Source organism: Podarcis melisellensis (assembly GCF_964234715.1).
Source record: "Podarcis melisellensis genome assembly, chromosome: 16".
Classification (NCBI taxonomy): domain Eukaryota; kingdom Metazoa; phylum Chordata; class Lepidosauria; order Squamata; family Lacertidae; genus Podarcis; species Podarcis melisellensis.
In genome coordinates, this window is record NC_138533.1 from 8,789,035 (window position 1) to 8,809,913 (window position 20,879).

The window sequence follows — 20,879 nt, forward strand, 5'->3', positions numbered from 1 at the left end:
GGGAGGATCTACTGATGAGTTGCCGCTTGCCATGGAATTGGCAAAGGTTTCTGACTTTCCCTTGCTTGGCAGCAGAAGGGTCTTTCCAAACCCTGAATTGGCAGTCCAGGTGCCGATTTCTACTTGTGAACACAGGTCATCCCCATGTATGTCTCCCGGAGTATGCTTGGCTTCGACCCCCACCCAAAACTTGTCATTTTGTGCATCTCTCCACACCCACCCTGTGCTGCACATGGCTCTGGCTGGTGGACTAACAAAAGCCCTATTAAAAAACCCCAAGCCCTGCCTGGCCTTGCTCCGGAGCCGGGCTGCGAGAAACCTGTGGCGTCCTCCAGATGTTGCTGGACTACAACTCCCATCATCCCTGACTTATTTGCCTTTGCTGGCTGGTGGGAGCTGCAGCCCAGCGCTTAGGTCAGTGTTTTCCAAAGGTGGGTCTGCAGCTGGGTTTTTTGGACTACAACTCCCATCATCCCGAGATAGCAAGACCAGCGGTCAGGGATGGTGGGAATTGTAGTCTGAAAAGAGCTGGAAACCCAAGTTGGGGGGACATTGATCTAGAGCAGCCTTTCTCAACCTGTGGGTCGCCAGATGTTGTTGAACTACAAATCCCATCGTTGCTAGCAAGGCCAGCGGTCAGGGATGATGGGAATTGTAGTCTGAAAAGAGCTGGAAACCCGAGTTGGGGAAACACTGATCTAGAGGCAGCCAGAGCATTCCTGTCGCTGGCAAGAGAAGCAACCTCTTTTCTTGAGCTGATTCACTCATTTCCCATGCTCATGGGTTGCTGGAGCCTGTTTCGTGCCTCCAAATAAGGCCTGGGGAGCTGAGCTAGCTGCTAGTCGAGCCTCGCTCACCTTCCTTTTCCCCTCTCTCTCTCTCCCTACTTCCCCCCCTTCTCTTCCTGCACAGAGCGGCACTGGGCAGCGCAGCCAGGGCACCTCCATCCCACAGAAGTCGCAGGCAAACAAGTCTGCCTACAACAGCTACAACTGGGGCGCCAATTGAGGAGAGGCTCAGAGGCGGCTCCACACACTTCAACCAAGAGACAAACGGAAGGACGACAGCGATTACCCAAGAAGGAAGGACCCCAGAAGGAAAGAAGAGCTCCCCTGCCCTCAGCACAGCCCTGCAACAGCCCCGGCGGACCCCGGCCAAAATGGCTCTGGGCTCAGCATCCTCCCCCCCCCACCCCGTCCCTCCAGCCACCTTCTTCCCCCTCCCTTCCCCATTGTATGTAATATAGAATTTGTATCTTTTTTCTTTCCTTTCTCTCTCTCTCTCTTTCTCTGCATTCATTCAGATTACGAGCTGTTCAGCCGTAGGGGCCTTTTGTTTTGTTTTGTTTTTCTACTCCTTTACTCTTCCTCTTCCCGCCCCTCCCCACCCACCCACCCGCCCAGAAAAAGGAAGGAAGAAAAAAGAAGAAGTACCGCCTGACGGATCCAAAGGAGTCAACATCTGGAATCCTCTCTCTCTTTCTCTCTCTCTCTCTTTCTCTCTCTCTCCCCGCTCCTCCTCCTACAATGCCCCCCTTTATTATTAGGAATAAGATCAGTAATTGATATGAACCGCATTGTAAGATTAATTAGTTGAAGTGTTTTTTTTGTACTGTGTTCTAAATTTAATGGATAAATGTGTCTTGTATATAAAAACGAAAACCCCACTCTGTTCTCTGGGCCTTGCGTTTTCCATCTATAGTTGGACTGTGTGTGTGTGTGTGCGCGCGTGCACTTAGAGGGTACCTGCCAGACAGCCCCAGCCCCACTCCAAGCCTGTTTCCTTCCCCACACTGAAGCCATCTCCCCAGGACTGCTGTGTTTGTCTGTTTTCTCTACCCAACCCACAATAGCAGGGGTCAGCAAACTTTTTCAGCAGGGGGCCGGTCCACTGTCCCTCAGACCTTGTTGGGGGCCGGACTATATTTTGGAAAAAAATATGAATGAATTCCTGTGCCCCACAAATAACCCAGAGATGCATTTCGAATAAAAGCACACATTCTACTCATGTAAAAAACACCAGGCAGGCCCCACAAACAACTCAGAGGTGCATTATAAGTAAAAGGACACATTCTACTTACGTAAAAACACTCTGATTCCTGGACCGTCCACGGGCCGGATTTAGAAGGTGATTGGGCCGGATCTGGCCCCTGGGCCTTAGTTTGCCTACCCATGCACAATAGGGTCACAATATCTCTCCTCCTCAATCTCTCTCCTTCCACCTTCCCAGTCTCTTGCCTACCAGAGAAAGCCTCACACACACACACCGTGGTCAGGTCATGGTGCCTTCCCCCCCCTCTCCCCCCACCTATTTGAGCTCTGATAACGGATTTCTGCAAGGGCTGGCCATTCATTTGCCACTTGCACCCCCTGTGATGTCAGGCAAGGTACAAACACAATGGTACCTTGGGTTACAGACACTTCAGGTTACAGACTCTGCTAACCCAGAAGTAGTACTTTGCTTCAGGATGAGAACAGAAATCACGCGGCGGCAGTGGGAGGCCCCATTACCTAAAGTAGTGCTTCAGGTTAAGAACAGTTTCAGATTAAGAACGGACCTCCAGAACAAATTAAGTCCTTAACCCGAGGTACCACTGTATAGTCAAGAGGAGGATGTGTACACAAGTCCTTGTTCTGTTCAGCTACTTCAAGTGACTTGTGCATTAGTAACTAAAAACAAAGCAATGCCATAAAGAACTCAGTTTCACTGTCCTCAAAAGCCACCACCATCATTAGATAATTGGCCTTCAAACATTACGTTGGGACTACACCTATTATCCCTGGCCATTGGCTAAACACACTCTGGATTATAGGAGTCAGAGCCCAGCAACACCTGCAGACTCGAGATTGAAGAACTCCAGAATCAATGCTGCATACTAGTTTGGCATTGCTTGTATGTACCCTAATTTTGTGCAGTGAAGTGTTGGGATTTATGGGGGCCAAAATCTTGGGGATGGATTTGCATGGACTAGAAGAATTGCAGACTGCAAGACAGTCAAGTCGAGAGCAGCTGCTTTCGTGGACTTGAACTTACCTGTGTTTCACTCGTTGGAACTATACAGAACATCCATAAACATAATATCAATTTAGCAGATAACTTTGAACTTGAGTGGCTCATGGTAGTTTATTTAATAAATTCCAATGCTGCCTTTCAGGGTTGCAGGGTGTTTTACAATATAAAAACACAAAGAAACGGTAAGAAAAACAGCACACACACCCCAAGCCATTAATTGCTTAGTTAGCCAAAGGCCTGGGAGAAGGAAGGTTTTTTCCTTGGTGCCCAAAGTTATGTAATGAAGGTGCCGGGTGAGCTGCCCTGGGGAGAGCATCCCACAAGCGGGGAGCCATTGCAGAAAAGGCCCTGTTGGTTGTCAATGTCCTCCCAACCTCTCATGGAAGAGGCACACAAAGAAGGGCCTCAGATGATGAGCGCAGGGTCCTCCGGGTATGGGGAAAGGTGGTTCTTGAGGTGTTGCAGTGTTGCGCAGTATCTGCAGATCCTGCTTTCCTCACTCCCCCAGAAAGACCAAGGATAAGTGGCTATCCAAGAGGGATGGATTATTCCAGCAATTTCCCCAATACCCCACCCCAAGAGAACCCTTTCCATGCATAACCCTTCCCCAATATCCCTTCTCTAGTTACAGGTAGATAGTCATGTAGGGACACAGGTGGCGCTGTGGGTTAAAGCCTCAACGCCTAGGACTTGCTGATCGAAAGGTCAGCGGTTCGAATCCCCACAACGGGGTGCGCTCCCGCTGCTCGGTCCCAGCGCCTGCCAACCTAGCAGTTTGAAAGCACCTCCGGGTGCAAGTAGATAAATAGGGACCGCTTACCAGCGGGAAGGTAAACGGCGTTTCCGTGTGCAGCTCTGGCTCGCCAGAGCAGCGATGTCACACTGGCCATGTGACCCGGAAGTGTCTCCGGACAGCGCTGGCCCCTGGCCTCTTAAGTGAGATGGGCGTACAACCCCAGAGTCTGTCAAGACTGGCCCGTACGGGCAGCGGTACCTTTAGATAGTCATGTTGGTCTGCCATAGTTGAAACAATATTTTTTTAAAAATCCTAGTAGCACCATAAAGGTAAAGGGACCCCTGACCATTAGGTCCAGTTGCGGACGACTCTGGGGTTGCGGCGCTCATCTCGCTTTATTGGCCGAGGGAGCCGGCGTACAGCTTCCGGGTCATGTGGCCAGCATGACTAAGCCGCTTCTGGTGAACCAGAGCAGCGCACGGAAACGCCATTTACCTTCCTACCTATTTATCTACTTGCACTTTGAGGTGCTTTCTTGCTAGGTTGGCAGGAGCCAACTGCTAAGTTGGCAGGAGCAGGGACCGAGCAACGGGAGCTCACCTCGTCGTGGGGATTTGAACTGCCGACCTGATCAGCAAGTTCTAGGCTCTGTGGTTTAACCCACAGAGACCAACTAAGTTTGTTATTGGTGTGAGCTTTCGTGTGCATGCACACTTCTTCAGATACACAGAAGAAGTGTATCTGAAGAAGTGTGCATGCACACGAAAGCTCATACCAATAACAAACATAGTTGGTCTCTAGGTGCTACTGGAAGGAACTAATTTTTTTATCCCTTCTCTAGAACCATTAGCCTGTAGATCTTTGGCCTGGAGGAGGAATTCTGGGAGGCATCTGAGTCCCAAGTTGTTCTATGGCAGCCTTGACTGTTGTCCAAGGATGGTAGCAAAACCTTTATTGTAACTATTGTACAAAACTGCATTTAAGTCTTTTAAGTAATTTGGGTGGTGTACAATAGTTAAAAGGAGAGGGCCTGCCAGCCAGCCTGCTTGCAATATATAAACCTGAAATAAACTCAAGATTGAATGGGAATTGAGAGATCTCCAGTTATCAGCATTTTCGCTGGCAAGGGAGGCTTTTACATCAACCTCTGCGAGGCTAAAATGGGGAGGGAGCCACGTACTATGTAATAATCATCATAGCTGTCAACTTTTCCCTTTTCTTGCGAGGAATACTATTCGGAATAAGGGAATTCCCCTTTAAAAAAAGGGAAACGTTGACAGCTATGATAATACCGTAATACTTGGTGCCCTCTCAACAATCGCTCTTAAGGTACTCTAAATTCTCCATTGATTTACAAGGTCCTTTGGGGGACGTTGGGATTGAACTCGGAAACTTGCGCATTGCATCAGTCTAAGTCACGAATAAGTCTATGAGCCGCCGGAGAGCAGAACGTCAGTTCTATCTGTGGAGTGTTGTTTAGAGGTAGCGTCGTGAAGCCGGGCTCGCTTTACGGCCGCCACATAAGGGCAGACGGGAGGAGGAGGAAAGGGGACGTTTCACAGCAGAGTGGCGGAAGCGCGAAGGGAGGCGTGGCGGTATTGCTTTACGGCTGGCCGCGGAATGAGCCTCTACGACGTATTTCGGGGTTTCTTCGGCTTCCCCGGGGAGCGGAGGTGAGACTCTGGGAGATCAGGGTCCTCAGTGCTTCTTATTTTGTGCGCAAATCGGTTGCCCCCTCTCCTCCTCTGAGCTTTTCAAAGCTTGGCAGGCGGAAATCCCACCGGGGCAGCTTCCCTCCCAACACCCTGGGGCTGCACCGGGCGAGTTTCTGCCTGCCTTGCAGCTGGCAAGGCGATCGCATTATTTACTAAGGCCTCGTTCCAAGTAATCCGCCTATTTGGTGGCGTTTTAACGAAGTGTGGGTATCCTAAGGTAAAGGGTAAAGGGACCCCTGACCATTAGGTCCAGTCACGGCTGACTCTGGGGTTGTGGCACTCATCTCGCTTTACTGGCCGAGGGAGCCAGCATACAGCTTCTGCGTCATGTAGCCAGCATGACTAAGCCCCTTCTGGCGAACCAGAGCATCGCACGGAAACGCCGTTCATCTTCCCGCTGGAGTGGTACCTATTTATCTACTTGCACTTTGCCGTGCTTTCGAACTGCTAGGTTGGCAGGAGCAGGGACTGAGCAACGGGAGCTCACCCTGTCGTGGGGATTCGAACCTCCGACCTTCTGATCGGCAAGTCCTAGGCTCTGTGGTTTAACCCACAGCGCCGCTCATGTCCCTGTGGGTATCCTGCCCTTCTATCCTGTGGGTATCCTGTGGGTGACCCGCATCACCGTGGGTATCCTGCCCTTCCCCAAAAGCAGCTGGAGGGTCCCCGACCTCCCCCTTGTAACAGCCCTGCGAGGTAGTCTGTGCTGTGGGAGATGGGCTGGCCCAAGCCCCCCCCCATTTTATCCCCAAGTGGAGATTTAAACCTGGGTCCATCCATGTAATCGTTTTTAGCCATTTTGTGTAGTTACGAGGTGTGGGTTGCATCGTGCATTACATACTATTTTGATTTTTGTTTATTTAAACAGAAATTGAGTACCGCCTAACAGTAAATAAGCTAAGGCTGAGCAAGCACATTAACATTTATTTATTTTTTTCCAATTTTTTTTAGTGATTTTCACATTTATCAAAAAGAAAAAAAGAAAAACATTACAAAATGTGTTTTGTAAAGCACATTAACATTTAAAGCAAACCCCCCCCCAAAAAAAACCCTCTCCCCTTGTTGTTGCTACAGGCCCCGCGACCCCTTCTTTGGGGGAATCACACGGGACGACGACGATGACGATGATGATGAAGATGGCTTTGGGGCGAGGCATCCGGGGGACTTTGGGTTCGGATTCACATTCAGCCCAGGCGGGATGCGTTTCCACGACACCTTCGGGTTTGATGAGCTGTTCCAGGATTTCAACAACCTCTTCCAAGAGATGGGAGCGAGAAGTTTGCCTTCTGGGGCCTTTGGTAGGCGAGATCTTGGGGGGTTTCAGCTGGGTTTGCGTCCTGCTAGGGATGGCCTGGTTTGGAGGGAAATAGGCAAGCGGGAATTGAACCTGGAAATTTCTTCTCTTCCCTTAAAAAGACTGCAAGATTCTAGTCCTCATGGTCCTGAATAAAAGAGAGCAACTCTCCAGATTTTCAGATGGCGGTTTCTCTGCAGTTGCTGTGCCCCTGAGCTACAGCCTTAACCCCAGAATAAATAAAATCAAAATGAGCAACTGTTGTTTCTATACCCACAGAGCCACCGGCACCATCACCTGAGAAGAGACAGACTCTGCGGGATTTCATGCTGAAACATCCGGATAGCCAGAGGTCCAGCAGCAGAGCCCTAGAGGACGACTTGGGCCCCACAGCTCCAGAGAGGAGGCCCTGGCAGCCGTTCCAAGGGGTGTGTGGTGCTCTGAACCCGGGACCATCCCTGATACGATGCCTCATCTTTGCCTATTGGTTTAGAGTGTTTGGTACCCATTCTGCTCCAGGACAGGCTCCCAGATTGGCTTATGTAATAATAATAATAATAATAATAATAAATAATTAATTTTATTTATACCCCGCCCTCCCCAGCCAATACTGGGCTCAAGGCGGCTAACAACCAATAATAAAAACAAGTTGATTAAAGTACAATTTAAAAAACAAGATTAAAATACAACATTAAAACATTAGGATGTAGCCTCTTCACAGGAGGAGAAAGGAAAAAGAAAGAGGGGGAGGGAATCAAATTGGCTCCAAGCCAAAGGCCAGGCGGAACAACTCCGTCTTACAGGCCCTGCGGAAAGAAATCAGATCCTGCAGGGCCCTGGTCTCATGAGACAGAGCGTTCCACCAGGCCGGGGCCAGTGCTGAGAAGGCCCTGGCTCTGGTTGAGGCTAATCTAACTTCCTTAGCGCCCAGGACCTCTAGGGTGTTGCTATTTATGGACCTTAAGGTCCTCCGTGGGGCATACCAGGAGAGGCAGTCCCGTAGGTACGAGGGTCCTAAGCTGTGAAGGGCTTTAAAGGTCATTTAATCATTTAAATATAATCATTTAAATCAAAGAATCCCTGCCCGCAGGCTTGCATCCTAAGAAAAAACACAGCACACAAGGAAAAAGGGACAGGGAGGGAAGAGGAAAAAAGCAAACTCAGGTACCAGTAGGAGCTGCCTGACGAAGAAAAGCTGAGGGATTGAGCCCTGCTTCTCTTCTCTCCCACTGAGGTAGCCAAGTGAAATGGTTGCAGTTCTGGCAGAGGAAGCCTGATGTTTGGGGTTGGGCAGGGAAGGTGGCCAGACAGATGGGGACAGTCTGTTCTTTAAACAAATCCCCAAAGTCAGGGATCATTGCAAAGGAATTACCTGGTTTGACCTGTTCTGCCCATAATGCAGAATGAGTTGGAAGGTGGTAGAATTCGGGGTGGCACTACGTCACGTGACCGGTAGGAACACATGAAGCTGCCTCGTTCTGAATCAGATTACTGGTCCGTCTAGTTCAGTTCTGCCAACACTGGCTAACAGTGGCTGCCAAGGATTTTTAGGCAAGGTGTCTCTCCCAGCCCTGCTTGGAGGTGTCACAAATTGAACCTGGAACCTTCTGTGTTCAAGAGGCAGATGCTCAACCATGGAGCTACAGCTCTGCCCCTTAAATTTTGAGGGGCATGGTGATATTTCTGCACAATCTCACGCATGCTTAAAAAAACAATCAAAAAAGACCTTTCCCATAGGAAATGATCACGTCACAGATAGCATTTCCTCCCTGATAGGCTACTTTTCTGCAGGCAGGGAGTTATTTCCACAGATGGATGGAATTTAGATCCTGCCCTTCCTCTCCAAGGAGCCCAAAGCAGCAAACAGATACGCTATATATATAGCTATGCCTCCTACTCTGGACGTGGGTGGTACTGTGGTCTAAACCACTGAGCCTCTTGGGCTTTCTGATCAGAAGGTCAGTGGTTCGAATCCCCGTGACGGGGTGAGCTCCCGTTGCTCTGTCGCAGCTCTGCCAACCTAGCAGTTCAAAGCACGCCAGTGCAAGTAGATAAATAGGTACTGCTGCGGTGGAAAGGTAAATGGCATTTCCATGCACTCTGGCACTCATCACGGTCCTCCGTGTGCCAGTAGCGGTTTAGTCATGCTGCCCACATGACCCAGAAAGCTGTCTGTGGACAAACGCCGGCTCCCTCAGCCTGAAAGTGAGATGAGCGTCGCAACCCCTTAGTCGCCTTTGACTGGACTTAACCGTCCATGGGTCCTTTACCTTTACTTTACCTTTATATACAGCTATAACAAAAACATTCTAAAACCAATAACATTTTAAAGGTAAAGGGTCCATTAGGTCCAGTCGTGACCGACTCTGGGGTTGCGGCGCTCATCTCGCTTTACTGGCCAAGGGAGCCGGCGTACAGCTTCCAGGTCATGTGGCCAGCAGGACTAAGCCGCTTCTGGCGAACCAGAGCAGCGCATGGAAGCGCCGTTTACCTTCCCGCCGGAGCGGTACCTATTTATCTACTTGCACTTTGACATGCTTTCGAACTGCTAGGTTGGCAGGAGCAGGGACCGAGCAATGGGAGCTCACCCCTCTGCGGGGATTCGAACCGCCGATCTTCTGATCAGCAAGCCCTAGGCTCTGTGGTTTAACCCACAGCGCCACCCGTGTCCTTAATAACAATTTAGGACATTCTAAAAGCAATTACAGTTGAAAACAATACTCCTTGCAGTGATCTCAGGGTTGCTTGGAACAGTCTTCTTTGGCAACCAATTACCTGGGTGAAGAGAAGTGTTTTTACAATTCCTCCCGGAAGTTAATAATGATGGAGAGGGGATTCCGCAACTGGGGTGCCATCACTAAAAAGGCCCTGTCATGGGTGAACGCCGATTAGATAGCCAGTCTTTCAATCGCTCTGCCATATCACTCCGCCTTCTCCTTCTGCATGTGTTTTTTCCTTCTCCCATTGCTCACACACTATCACAGGCCTTACTGACTACGTTCTCTGTTGTTGTTTTTTTACAGCTGCGAGAGACTGATCCACCTCTCCCAGAACTGAAAGATACCCCAAAGGAAGACAGAGGTCAGAGGGCAAACGGAGGGGAGGGAACAGTGGTTGGTTTGGGGCAAAACATCCGAAGAGCCACATGTCTGGGTCTTTTGAGACCACCCAGATTATTCATGAGTGATTTGGAAATGGCTGGGTGTCTGTATATATGCTGTATGCGACTGTATGTAATTTGCTGTGTGATGCAAGAATCTATCCTTTCGTTTTGGGAAGATAAACCCTCCAAGTTCAGGAGCAGTATATCTGTTCGGTGACTGGGGATAGCTAGGGTTGCCATATTTCAAACAGTGAAAAAGTTGTTGAGCATTTCGGGGGGGGGGCAAAATTATCGAGATTTTTTTTTAGTTTTGCCCAAGGTTGATGAGCCTTTTTGGGCAAAATCGCAAACAAAACTACCGTTTTGGAGCTATTTTTATGGGAAATCGCCAAAAAACGCCACTGCCGACGTGAGTTGCCATATGACTGGATTTTCCCAGACATTTCTCTGATTTTCACCAGGACGCTGCTACCAAATATTCGGGATATTCCAGGCACATGGCGACCCCTAGGTATGGCAGCAGGGGGCTGTTGCTTGTGATCTCCCCAGAGGTGTCTGTTTGGCCTCAGCGGGGAGCCAGATACTGGACTTAGCCATATCTGTTTTGCCAGGACAACTCTTGTGCATTCAAGTGGCCAGTCCTTATTGTTGCAGAGGAAAGCATAGAAGCCTCTCTCTCGGTTAAAAACGATTCACACTCTAAGCAAAAGTGTTTTGACATGCTGAATTTGTTTTCTTAAGGGGGGATTTGTTAGTTGTGGAAACCTGGATGTCTTGCAGGAAGAATGGAGAGGGGTGTGTGAGTGTAAAAAGTGGCTCAGCTGATACCCGGTCACATTTTTATTACAGATCTGGACTCGCAGGTCACATCCAAAGGGCTTGAGACTATTCTTCCCCCAGCCCAACCCCGGTCGTATTTCAAAAGCGTCTCAATCACAAAAGTGGTAGCACCAGATGGGGTATGTGGCAAAGCTTCTTTAATCCAGTGTGTGTGTGTGTGTGAATGGTTGTGTTAGACTTGTGTAGAATAGTTGCATTCAAAATCCATGGACATAACTCACTTAGGCCCATTCATTTTGAAGATCTACTTTCAGGAGTACTTAGATGGTACTTGTGTCCATTGGATTTTCACTCCTGAAAACTAGATTCTCTGCCAAGGAGAGGTTGAGAAGCAATGGTGATGGATAGGTTTATTTCATCGTGTTGAATATTTTATCTGCATTACCGTATTTTTCGCCCTATAGGACGCACTTTTCCCCCTCCAAAAATGAAGGGGAAATGTGTGTGCGTCCTATGGGGCGACCTCAGCCCCCAGAACAGGCTGCTATCCGCAAGCCTAGGGAGCCCAGAGGGAGTTCCCGCCGGGCTTCCAAGGCTTGCGGACAGCAGCCTGCAGCCCGAAACCCAGGGAGCGCTCCGCAGCGCGCCCTGGGCTTCGGGCAGCTCTCCGCAAGCCTGGGGAGACCGGAGGGAGTTCCCACTGGGCTCCCTAGGCTTGCGGATAGCAGCCTGTTCTGGGGCTGGGGTCGGGGGAAGCTCGGTCTTCCCCAGCCCCGCGCCTGGGGGGGAAATAAAAAAAAATTCTGTATCCCCCCCCAAAAAAACCTAGGTGCGCCCTATAGGGCGAAAAATACGGTAATTGGCCTTGGGTGGTGGTTGAAGGGTAACATATCAATATGTAATATTGTTCTGTTCTGTCACTTTGTGGAGCCACCTGTTGGTGGCCATGCGAACTGCAACATGATGACAGCCTGACAATTTTATTATATAGTGATATGTAGAGTATGCTGTAATGATAATTTAGCAATATGTTCTGCATTCAGGTGAATTGAAGACAGCGTCAAGCTGCATTGTGAAGTTAACTTTTTAACCTGGCAGCAGGGGGTGCTGTTGATTGACATCTCTCAGGACCTCCTGGCTTTAAACTGAAAAATGGCAAACTACACAATGGGCTCAGTAATTTATTAATCTTCAAAACAGTTTAGGAGGAATTGACTCCTGAGGTGCCTGGGAATGTAAAGGTCTCCTCTGAATGTCAGCATGCCATTCCTCACACTGGATCCTACTGGATCCCCTTCTTAATTAGCTGAGTCTATACTTCTACCCCGGGAATCTTCCCCAAATTTCACCCATCCCTTACATCCTCTTGCTTCAGACAGTGGAAGAGAGGCGGACGGTGCGTGACAGTCAGGGCCACGAGGAGACAGTTGTCACCCGCCAGAGCAGAGGGGAGCCACGTCCGGGGTTTGACGGTGGCCGGCAAGGAGGCTCAGGTGAGTGCAAAGAGGGGGAGCCTGGTTCGAGAGAACTTTCATCTCATGCTGGCTAAACAGTCACGAGAAACAGAGATTCGGCATAGCGTTTGTTCTGCTGTTCCTGAGAAGCACACAGAAGCTTCCTAAGAATCTCAACTTTTGCTTCTCCGGTTTTTCTTTTTTTAAGTTTCTAGTCCTTATGTGTCAGAAAAGTTCACTCTTCATTCAAAGAAACAAAGCAGTCCAGGCCTAGCAAGCACAGCAACTCTTCCCAGTACAGTGGTACCTCGGATTACATACGCTTCAGGTTACAGACTCCGCTAACCCAGAAATAGTACCTCGGGTTAAGAACTTTGCTTCAGGATGAGAACAGAAATTGTGCCCTGGCGGCACAGCAGCAGCAGGAGGCCCCATTAGCTACAGTGGTGCTTCAGGTTAAGAACAGTTTCAGGTTAAGTACGGACCTCTGGAACGAATTAAGTACTTAACCCGAGGTACCACTGTAGGTCTTGCCCTGGTGAGGCCGTTGTGAGGACGGAAGGTCCCCCCCCTCCCACCACTTTCTAAGGCTTCTCCCCAGGGCCCTTCCCCAGCAACCTGAAACTCCTTTGTCTTGTCACTCTTTGCTTCACCCTCTTCATGCCTCTTCTGGTTCTGGGAGACCAGGAGGGAAGAGGAGCTGGTCACACAGCAGGAGGGGGAGACTCCCTGGCTTCTTCAGCAGCCTGGCCACCTCCTCCTCTCCAGCCTCCGCTTCTACCTCTGAGTCTGAACCGCTCTCTGCCACTGCCTCTTCCTGCTCACTAAACCCTGTTGCATCTTCTGCTTCCGACACCTCCTCCTCCCAGTCTTCTCCCTCTGACCACCCATCGCCTTCCCACCACCCATCCCCTGGCTCTGAAGCCTTCTTCCCTCGGGGGTTCCTCAGCTGGTACCTTCTATCGCTCTTTGGCATCCAGCCTATCCATGACACCACCTCTGGCTAACCGGGCTGGTTCCTTTCGCAGGAGACCTGTCACCCTTCCGCTCACGCCCTGGAGAGGACCTAGGCGACTCCGCTTCCATCCTGGACACCTTTTTCCGCCGTTGGTTCTAGAGCCGATAGTTCTGCCTGGTGGGTGGCCTTAGAGGGTAAGATCTGAGGGCTTCCTATGCAGTGGTAGGCTGGCTCCCATTCGGACTGGTAGGGCGGAAGGCAGGGAGCTCAACAGCAGATGGCGCTAGAGCCAACGAGAGGCACAGCCTTGACCAATGAGAGGCAGTCCCGCCCCACACATGGATGCAAGTAAGAAGGCAGGCAGGTGGGGGTGGCTGAAGGGGGGCTGAGATTGGTGAGGCAGTGCCCCCGTTCTCTCTAAATGGAGCAGCCTCCACTCTTTCCTGTGGCTGAGTCAGACAGCTTTGGGGGCTCTCGCCTTCAACCTTAGAGCTGGGGTGGGGAACCAGCAGCTCTGCAGACCCTCGGCTCTCATCAGGCCCAGCCAGCAGCACCAATGGTCAGGGATGGGATCCCTGATTGGCTGGGACATGGGCCTAGGACGTAGGCGAGAAGCCTGTGGCCTTCCATGATGCTTGAGTTGTTGGCGTAGCATTACAGATTTTGCCCCAGGGACTACGGAAGCCCATGGCGTAATTTATCCAAAGTTTGAGTGCTCAGGGAGCAAGGAGGGCAGTGTGGTGCATAGCTGTCAACCGACCCTTATTTGGTGGGAAAGTCCCTTATCCCAGCGCCGTGTCCCACTGCTGTCCCTTATTGATGATGTCCCTTAAATTTCCTGGGTTTCAAAGGAAGCAGCCCCTCTCCTTCCCTCCCTGCCGGCCAGGGAGGAGGGAGGCTCCAACTGTGTTGCTTGGCTGCGTTGCTCACCCAATAAGGAGTCTAAGAACGACTGGGGGGGTGGAGCTTGCATGCCTTGTGCCAATCAAATCGGCCGCGTTGCCTGGGGACTCGCCTTTGCTCAGAGCTTCCCAGCGGAGAGGTGACGGTGGTTTTCCTTGCTGCATCCCCTTTGCCGGGTTGCTGCGCTGTGGGAACCACCGCTTGAGGCTTCGTTTGGCTGCTGGCTGGGCTTTCTGCCTTTGGCTTGGAGGGGCTCAGAAGTTGAACATACCTGTGCTGGGAAAATCCCTTATTTTGGCTGCTGATCCCTTATTTTCGAGGCTGTTGGTCCCTTATTTTCAAATCTGTAAGTTGACAGCTATGGTGTGGTGTTGTGGGTTGGAGCGTCATACGAGGCGTGGAGAGAGGCCAGGGTTCAAATCCCTGCTTGGCCCTAAAAGGTCACTGAGTCAGTCACAAGCTCCCAGCATAAACTTCCTTGCAGGATTACTGTGAGAATGAAAATGGAGATTTTTTGGGGGGGGGAAGCTAGGTGGTGAGGGGAGGGACATCGGGTTCTTCTCCGTTTCATTGTGTTTCTGTTTTTCTTTTTCTTTTCAGATTTGTGCCCTCTGCGGACAAGGCCTCCATTTCAGATATTGCTTCCTTCCTGTGTGTTTTCAGTTCCCTGCGGCCTCCTCTTTCTTCCGCGTGGGCTCCATCTCCCAGAAATATAACATTAAATAGCCTTTATTTATGCTTAAGGTTTTTCTGTGTGCTTATTTCCCATCCAAAGTTGCTTTCAGCAGGAATGAAAAGGGCAAACCCTCCTGCTCAGCTCCTCTTGAAGACTGAAAAAGAACCCTGTCGCATCCATTGTGTCGTGTCAAATTGCTTACAGTGGTGCCTCGCAAGACGAAAAGAATCCGTTCCGCGATTCTCTTCGTCTAGCGGTTTTTTCGTCTAGCGAAGCAAGCCCATTGACAGCTTAGCGGATTAGCGCTACAGCTGTCAAGCGGCTTCCAGCGATCAGCTGTTAAGCGGCTTATCAGCGGAACAGCTGATAAGCGGCTTAGCGGCTTAAGAAAAGGGCGGGAAAAGCGGAAAAAACCCGCGGGGGGATGCAAGGTTTTTTTCGTCTTGCGAAGCAACCCCATAGGGGAATTCGTTTTACGAAGCGCCTCCAAAACGGAAAACCCTTTTGTCTAGCGGGTTTTTCGTCTTGCGTGGCACCACTGTATCTATTTAGAGCATTTGCACCCTGCTCTCTAGCCAAAAAGGCTCCCAGAAGAGTAGCTTACATGCAATCAAAGCAAGGCAGTCACTACCTGCAGGCTTACAACCTAGAAGGTGCACGGCACGAAAGGGGAAAGGGACAGGGAGGGAAGAGGGAAAAAACAAACTCAGGGCACACATTCTGAAAGAGTTGTTCTTATAAGGCCTGATGGAGCTCGGCCTCAAATCTGAAAAGGAAGAAAAATAACACCCCAATGAAAAAAGAGGACTGGAATTTGAGGATGGGAGATGATGTTTGTTTATAGAACGTGACTTTTATAGGATGCTAAACTGGAGAGGCTGAAGTGAATGTTGTTTATGTACAGCAGCCAGACAAAGAGTCGGAAGTTCTTTAATTTCTGAACTTTATTTTTTTCTCTCTTTTAAAAAATCTCTTACCTATTTCGTCTTCTGTATTTCTCTGTCTTTCCTGCTTTTCTTTCTCTCTTTTTTTTCTATGTTCTTATTGTATTTAGATCAATATTTTAGTTTTTGACTCCCCCCCCCAAAAGGTATTTGATATTAAGCTTTGTATGTCTATTTATAAATCCTAATAAAATTTATTTTTTTAAAAAAAAGAAGGCAGGCAGGCAGGCAGGCAGGAAGGAAGGAAGGAAGAAAAGTCTGGACAAATTCATGAAAGGTGAGGCTCTCAGTGACTACCGCCACCAATAATAATAATAATAATAATAATAATAATTTATTATTTATACCCTGCCCATCTGGCTGGGTTTCCTCAATGATTATACTCTGTCTCCACAGTTGGAGGCAGCAAAGTTTTGAAAACCACAGGAGGGGAGAGTTTTGTTCAGGCCCTGCTTAAGGGTTTCCGACAGGCCGCTGGTTGGACTCGAGGGGCCATTGGCCGGATCCAGCAAGCTCTTCTCAGGCTCTGTGCCTGGGGCAGGAGGAGATACGTACCAGTGGTGGACGAGGCCCGAGGCAAAAGAGGGTGGAGCAATAATTCAAAGTTCACCTTGGTACGGTAGGCTGCTTTCGGTGCACACTCACTACACCCTTTTCCGATCCTCCACCCAGGGACGCAAGAGGCATGGTCAGGTTTCAAGGGCAAATTCCAGCCAGGCAAGAACACGCGAGGAAGGGCTGAAGAGGGGGCGGGGCCTAGCAATGGCGGAGGTAAAACGCTCGGGCACCTGGAGCGGCAAACATGACGTGCACCCGGGGGGGGGAGTCGCTGATCCTCCCGGGGGTGCCATCAGCGGTGTGACAATCCTCCCGGGGGTGCCAGCACTGCCTGCCGATCGTGCAGATACGCCCGGCGTGTGGCGCTGACCACTGCAGGGGTACGGTATGTTCCAGCGTATAAGATGACTTTTTAACCCAGGAAAATCTTCTCAAAAGTCGGGGTTTGTCTTATACGCCGGGTATGGTTGTGGTGACGTGGAGGGAAAGAGGAGAGGGAGCCAGTGAGCACGGCCCGCCGCTTTGCTGGACGGCTGATCGGAGCTCAGTCACCTCGCCTCAAGCTGCTGCTGCAGCGACGGCAGAGGCAGCGGAGGGGTGCGTGCTCTGCCCCTGGCAGCGCATGGCAGGCTTTAGGTTGGGGGGCTCCAGCCTGTGCCTGCTCCTTGCCTCACTGAGGGTCTGGCAGCTCTGGACCCGTCTCCCTCACTCCAAGGAGCAGCGGGCAAAGCGGCGTTGGGAGCTGGTGCTCGGGGCCCGCGCTGTCTGTGGTCTGCAGCGGGGCTCGAGGGCATGCGGCTTTTCTTGGTGCACAGACTCGCCACCTCGTCCCAAACCAGAAACATGACAAGAGGGGCACGGAGTGCACAGGGAACCTGCCGGGGGCGCCGCCAGCCCCGGCACCGTGTGGGGCAGTGGCAGCAGCCGGCCAGTCCCCGCCCCCTCCTCTCCGCCCCCCATCCCACGAGGAGGACCAGAAATGGGAGGTGGGGGGTGGGTTTCGAGACTTGACTTTCATTTCCCAGTCGACAGACATCGCTCTGCCTGTTATGTACTGAAGTTCACACCCTGGGCCAGCAGGGGGATACTGTAGATAGTTATGCAAATAAGGGATTGAAAGTGATGTTCAGTGATTGGATAGTTTTAGAAAGTTGTTACAGTTACGATGTACAGTACTGGAGCTCTATATAAGCAGGCTGACTGAACCCTTCAGTTCAGTTCTGTCCTGGCCTCTGAATAAACAAGAGCTGTTTGAAGAATCGCTGTGTCGTCTGATATGTTCACCCACAACTTAACACTGCCAGCCACCCTCCTTTATCTCCCCCCCCCCGCAACTTCCCCTCCCGTCCCGTCTGAAGAGACGCCCGATGAGTGTCAAAAACTCTCCAGCGTATTTGCGCAATCAGCGGGCGGATTTTCGCTATGATGATCACGCCAATCGCTAAAATCCACCCACTGGGAGTGTGAGCGCCGCCACACCGATCCGCCCAGGGCGATTTTGTCACCCCCCTCCCAGGCATGACACCCAGGGTGGACCGCACCCCCCTTGCGACGTCTCCTGGGCCTAGGGAGAATCTGTCGGGCCAGATAGAGATGGAGAGTTCCAGCAGACTTCCAGACCTGAGATGTTCCCCATCCCTGGTCTAAGTTACCTGTTCCCTCCCGCAAAACCAGTCTCTCTTGCCGATTGCCAGATCCTCTTCCTTTGCCCTCATTAATCACCCTCTTGGGCTCTTTAATGTTTCTGACCTTGGAAACTTGGTTTTAATTAGTGACTCAATTTACCTCCAAGCTCTGCCAGTAGGCGTGGGGAACCTTTCCCAGCCACCAAAGATGGCTGCCAACTTTGTCCTCAGCCCACACGACTCTACATACCATCCTACAGAAATGCCCAGAGGCAAACTGCTAAAATAAAACCTGTATATTCCACCTAGTGTCCGTTTCTTTAAATATAACCTTTAAAAAATGTTTGCGATACCAAACTCATTCCCATGGGTCTACTCCCCCCCCCCCAATATTTCTTTTTTCTTTTATTTCAGAATTCAAAGTTACATTTGATCGCTCAAGGGTTATAATCCTTATTCAACAATACAAATGACTTTCTGCTCATCCTCAAAGTTTATAATCACAGTTGCAAACAATTGTGTCTTCAAATCCCATCATTTCCAGTTTCATCCTCTTTAACAGGTTTCCTGATATATTCTGCTATTTCCCGCCTTAAACTTCAAATCCTGCTGTGGACTTTGTGTGTATGGAAAATAATTTTTAAAAATAGAGTAGAAAAAGTTTTCTCTCCTCCTTGAAAGATTCTGGATTTGTATCTCTATCAGAGCTGTCAGTCCTGCCATCTCTGCATATTCCGTGATCTATTATAAAGCAGAACTTTGTTGGAGACGATTCCCTGCGCTGCTTAATATAAAGCTTGAGATGAAAGCAAAGTGTTCAGTTAGGAAGGAAAAGGCAGGAAGAAACCATCTGTCAGCCAACATTCCCCTTGACCGGAGTGCGGCCATTTTGTTTGTACCGCCAAGCCCCGGCTGAGATGTTCCCATCTTTCTGGCCGGGCCAGGTTATGTTTCCGTGTTCTTTGTGTGTCTCTGTGTTGTGTACACAAGAAAGGGAAAATGGCTACACAGGACATGGGACAGTTTGTGCACTACCACACCTGAAGTGGCACCCTCAGTGGACCACAAAAAAAGGACATTGTAGAGTTGAGGACAAGTTCAGGAAAGGGCAAACAAAACTATCAAGGGCATGGGCAGGCAAACAAAGCCCAGGGGCCGGATCCGGCCCAATCACCTTCTCAATCCGGCCCACAGACGGTCAGGTCTGTGGGCCGGATTGAAAAAGTGTGTTTTTACATGGGTAGAATGTGTCCTTTTATTTAAAATGCATCTCTGGGTTATTTGTGGAGCCTGCCTGGTGTTTTTACATGAGTAGAATGTGTCCTTTTATTTAAAATGCATCTCTGGGTTATTTGTGGGGCATAGGAATTCGTTCATTACTTTTTTTTTCAAAATCTAGTCCGGCCCCCCACAAGGTCTGAGGGACAGTGGACCGGCCCCCTGCTGAAAAAGTTTGCTGACCCCTTATCAAGGGGATGGAGAGGTGTCCCTGTGAGGAAAAGTTGCAATGTTTGGGACTTTATAGTTTAGAGAAAGGGCAGGTAAGCGATGGCACGATAGAAGTTAACAAAATTACACCATGCATGGAGAAAGTAGATAGAGAGACGTTTTTCTCCTCTTCTCATAACACTGTAATGTAAAAAAAAAAAAAGTATACTGCTACCGGTATATCATAAAAAAATACACCCAAGCGGTTTATTGCAATAAAAGCATAAAACCGTACAATAAAACCATTAAGAGTCAAAAACTGTTGGAAGAGTCAATACAGATAAGAGATAAAATTGTTAAACTGTGGGACTCACTGCCACAAGAGGCCACTAACCCAGATAGCTTTCAAAGAGGATTGGACAAATTCATGGAAACTGTCTTCATGGCTTCTAGTTACAGCTGCTGTGCTCTTTTTGATGACCTGGGACTCGGGCTCGGAACCAGAGGAGTCTCACCGGATCCTTTGCCTCAGGCATCATCTGAACCAAGTCTGGGGCCTGATCCTGAAGAATCCCAGTCTGCACAGGTTCCCCTGCAACAAGCAGGGCTGAGTCAGGGGCCTGAGCCTGCCCTGGCTCCAGATTTGGGTATTCCCTTGTTGCCGCCAGCTGGGCCATCACTTACAGCTGCTCCACTACCAGTTGGGTCAGGGGAGGCTGAGGCAGCCTCTGGGTCTAGTAACCCACCGATGTCTCCTGAGCTGCAGAGACTCAGGTCTGAGAGAAGGAGAGACCTGAGTGCTCGCCTTCGGGCGAAACAGGGAGGTGAGTCGGGATCAGGCCCGGCCGTTACCCAGATAAAAGGCTGACGGACCCTGCCCCAGGTTGCGGGAGCGACATTGCTGTATGCTAGATCCTGCCTGAGATCCTGTACAGTGGTACCTCGGGTTAAGTACTTAATTCGTTCCAGAGGTCTGTATTTAATCTGAAACTGTTCTTAACCTGAAGCACCACTTTAGCTAATGGGGCCTCCTGCTGCTGCCGTGCCGCCGGAGCACGATTTCTGTTCTCATCCTGAAGCAAAGTTCTTAACCTGAAGCACTATTTATGGGTTAGCGGAGTCTGTAACCTGAAGCGTATGTAACCCGAGGTACCACTGTACACTCATACCTTGGATTAAAGTTGCTTCAGGTTGAGGGTTTTCGGGTTGCGCTCCGTGGCAACCCAGACGTAACAGAACACGTTAATTCCGGTATTCGCCGCTCACGCATGCGCATACGCTCAAAATGACGCCACGTGCATGCGCAGAAGCGACGAATTGCAACCTGCGCAAGTGCAGACACAGGTTGCATTCTGCTCTCGATGGGGCTCCGGAACGGATCCCGTTCGCATCCAGAGTTACCCCTGTACCTGTCCCTGCCTGGTTTCCTGCCTCGTGTCCTGCCTTGGCCCTGTCGGACGGACTTTTAGCAGAACCTTCAGATTCTGGACTGGTCCTGGACCACATTTCACGGGTTACCCCCGGGCCCAGCACGCTCTTCCTCCACAGTTCGAGGCAGTGATACTTCTGAATACCAGGTGCTGGAAACCACAGGAGGGGAGAGGGCTTTGCGTTCGAATCCTGCTTGAAGGTTTCCCACTGGGGCTTTTGTCTAGCGAGAACAGGGATGCTGGACAAGGAGGGGGGCGGATAC

At 50.2% G+C, this 20,879-nt stretch overlaps 2 protein-coding genes across 18 annotated transcripts in view; both read left to right on the forward strand.

Moving 5' to 3' along the window:
- Nucleotides 1-1,666, forward strand: part of UBAP2L (ubiquitin associated protein 2 like) — a 47,670-nt gene extending 46,004 nt beyond the window's left edge. For all 17 annotated transcript variants that reach the window (XM_081891353.1, XM_081891356.1, XM_081891354.1 and 14 more), the window contains one exon: nt 913-1,666. In XM_081891353.1, coding sequence (XP_081747479.1) covers nt 913-1,008 — 96 coding nt within the window. In that variant the 3' untranslated portion in view covers nt 1,009-1,666. The remainder of the gene's footprint in view (nt 1-912) is intronic.
- Nucleotides 1,667-5,287: 3,621 nt separating this feature from the next.
- On the forward strand, nt 5,288-14,698 carry HAX1 (HCLS1 associated protein X-1). Its single transcript, XM_081892105.1, has 8 exons — nt 5,288-5,421; nt 6,538-6,761; nt 7,037-7,185; nt 9,781-9,838; nt 10,710-10,819; nt 12,016-12,133; nt 13,123-13,246; nt 14,556-14,698. Exons 1-7 carry the CDS (start codon nt 5,369-5,371, stop codon nt 13,209-13,211), a joined length of 801 nt encoding a protein of 266 aa, XP_081748231.1. The 5' UTR covers nt 5,288-5,368; the 3' UTR covers nt 13,212-13,246; nt 14,556-14,698.
- Nucleotides 14,699-20,879: the final 6,181 nt, after the last annotated feature.

Coding starts and splice junctions, on each gene's coding strand:
- HAX1 (XM_081892105.1), top strand. CDS start 5,369: ATGAGCCTCTACGACGTATTTCGGGGTTTCTTCGGCTTCCCCGGGGAG. Junction 5,422..6,537: donor GGCTTCCCCGGGGAGCGGAG/GTGAGACTCTGG, acceptor TTGTTGCTACAG/GCCCCGCGACCCCTTCTTTG. Junction 10,820..12,015: donor AAGTGGTAGCACCAGATGGG/GTATGTGGCAAA, acceptor CTCTTGCTTCAG/ACAGTGGAAGAGAGGCGGAC.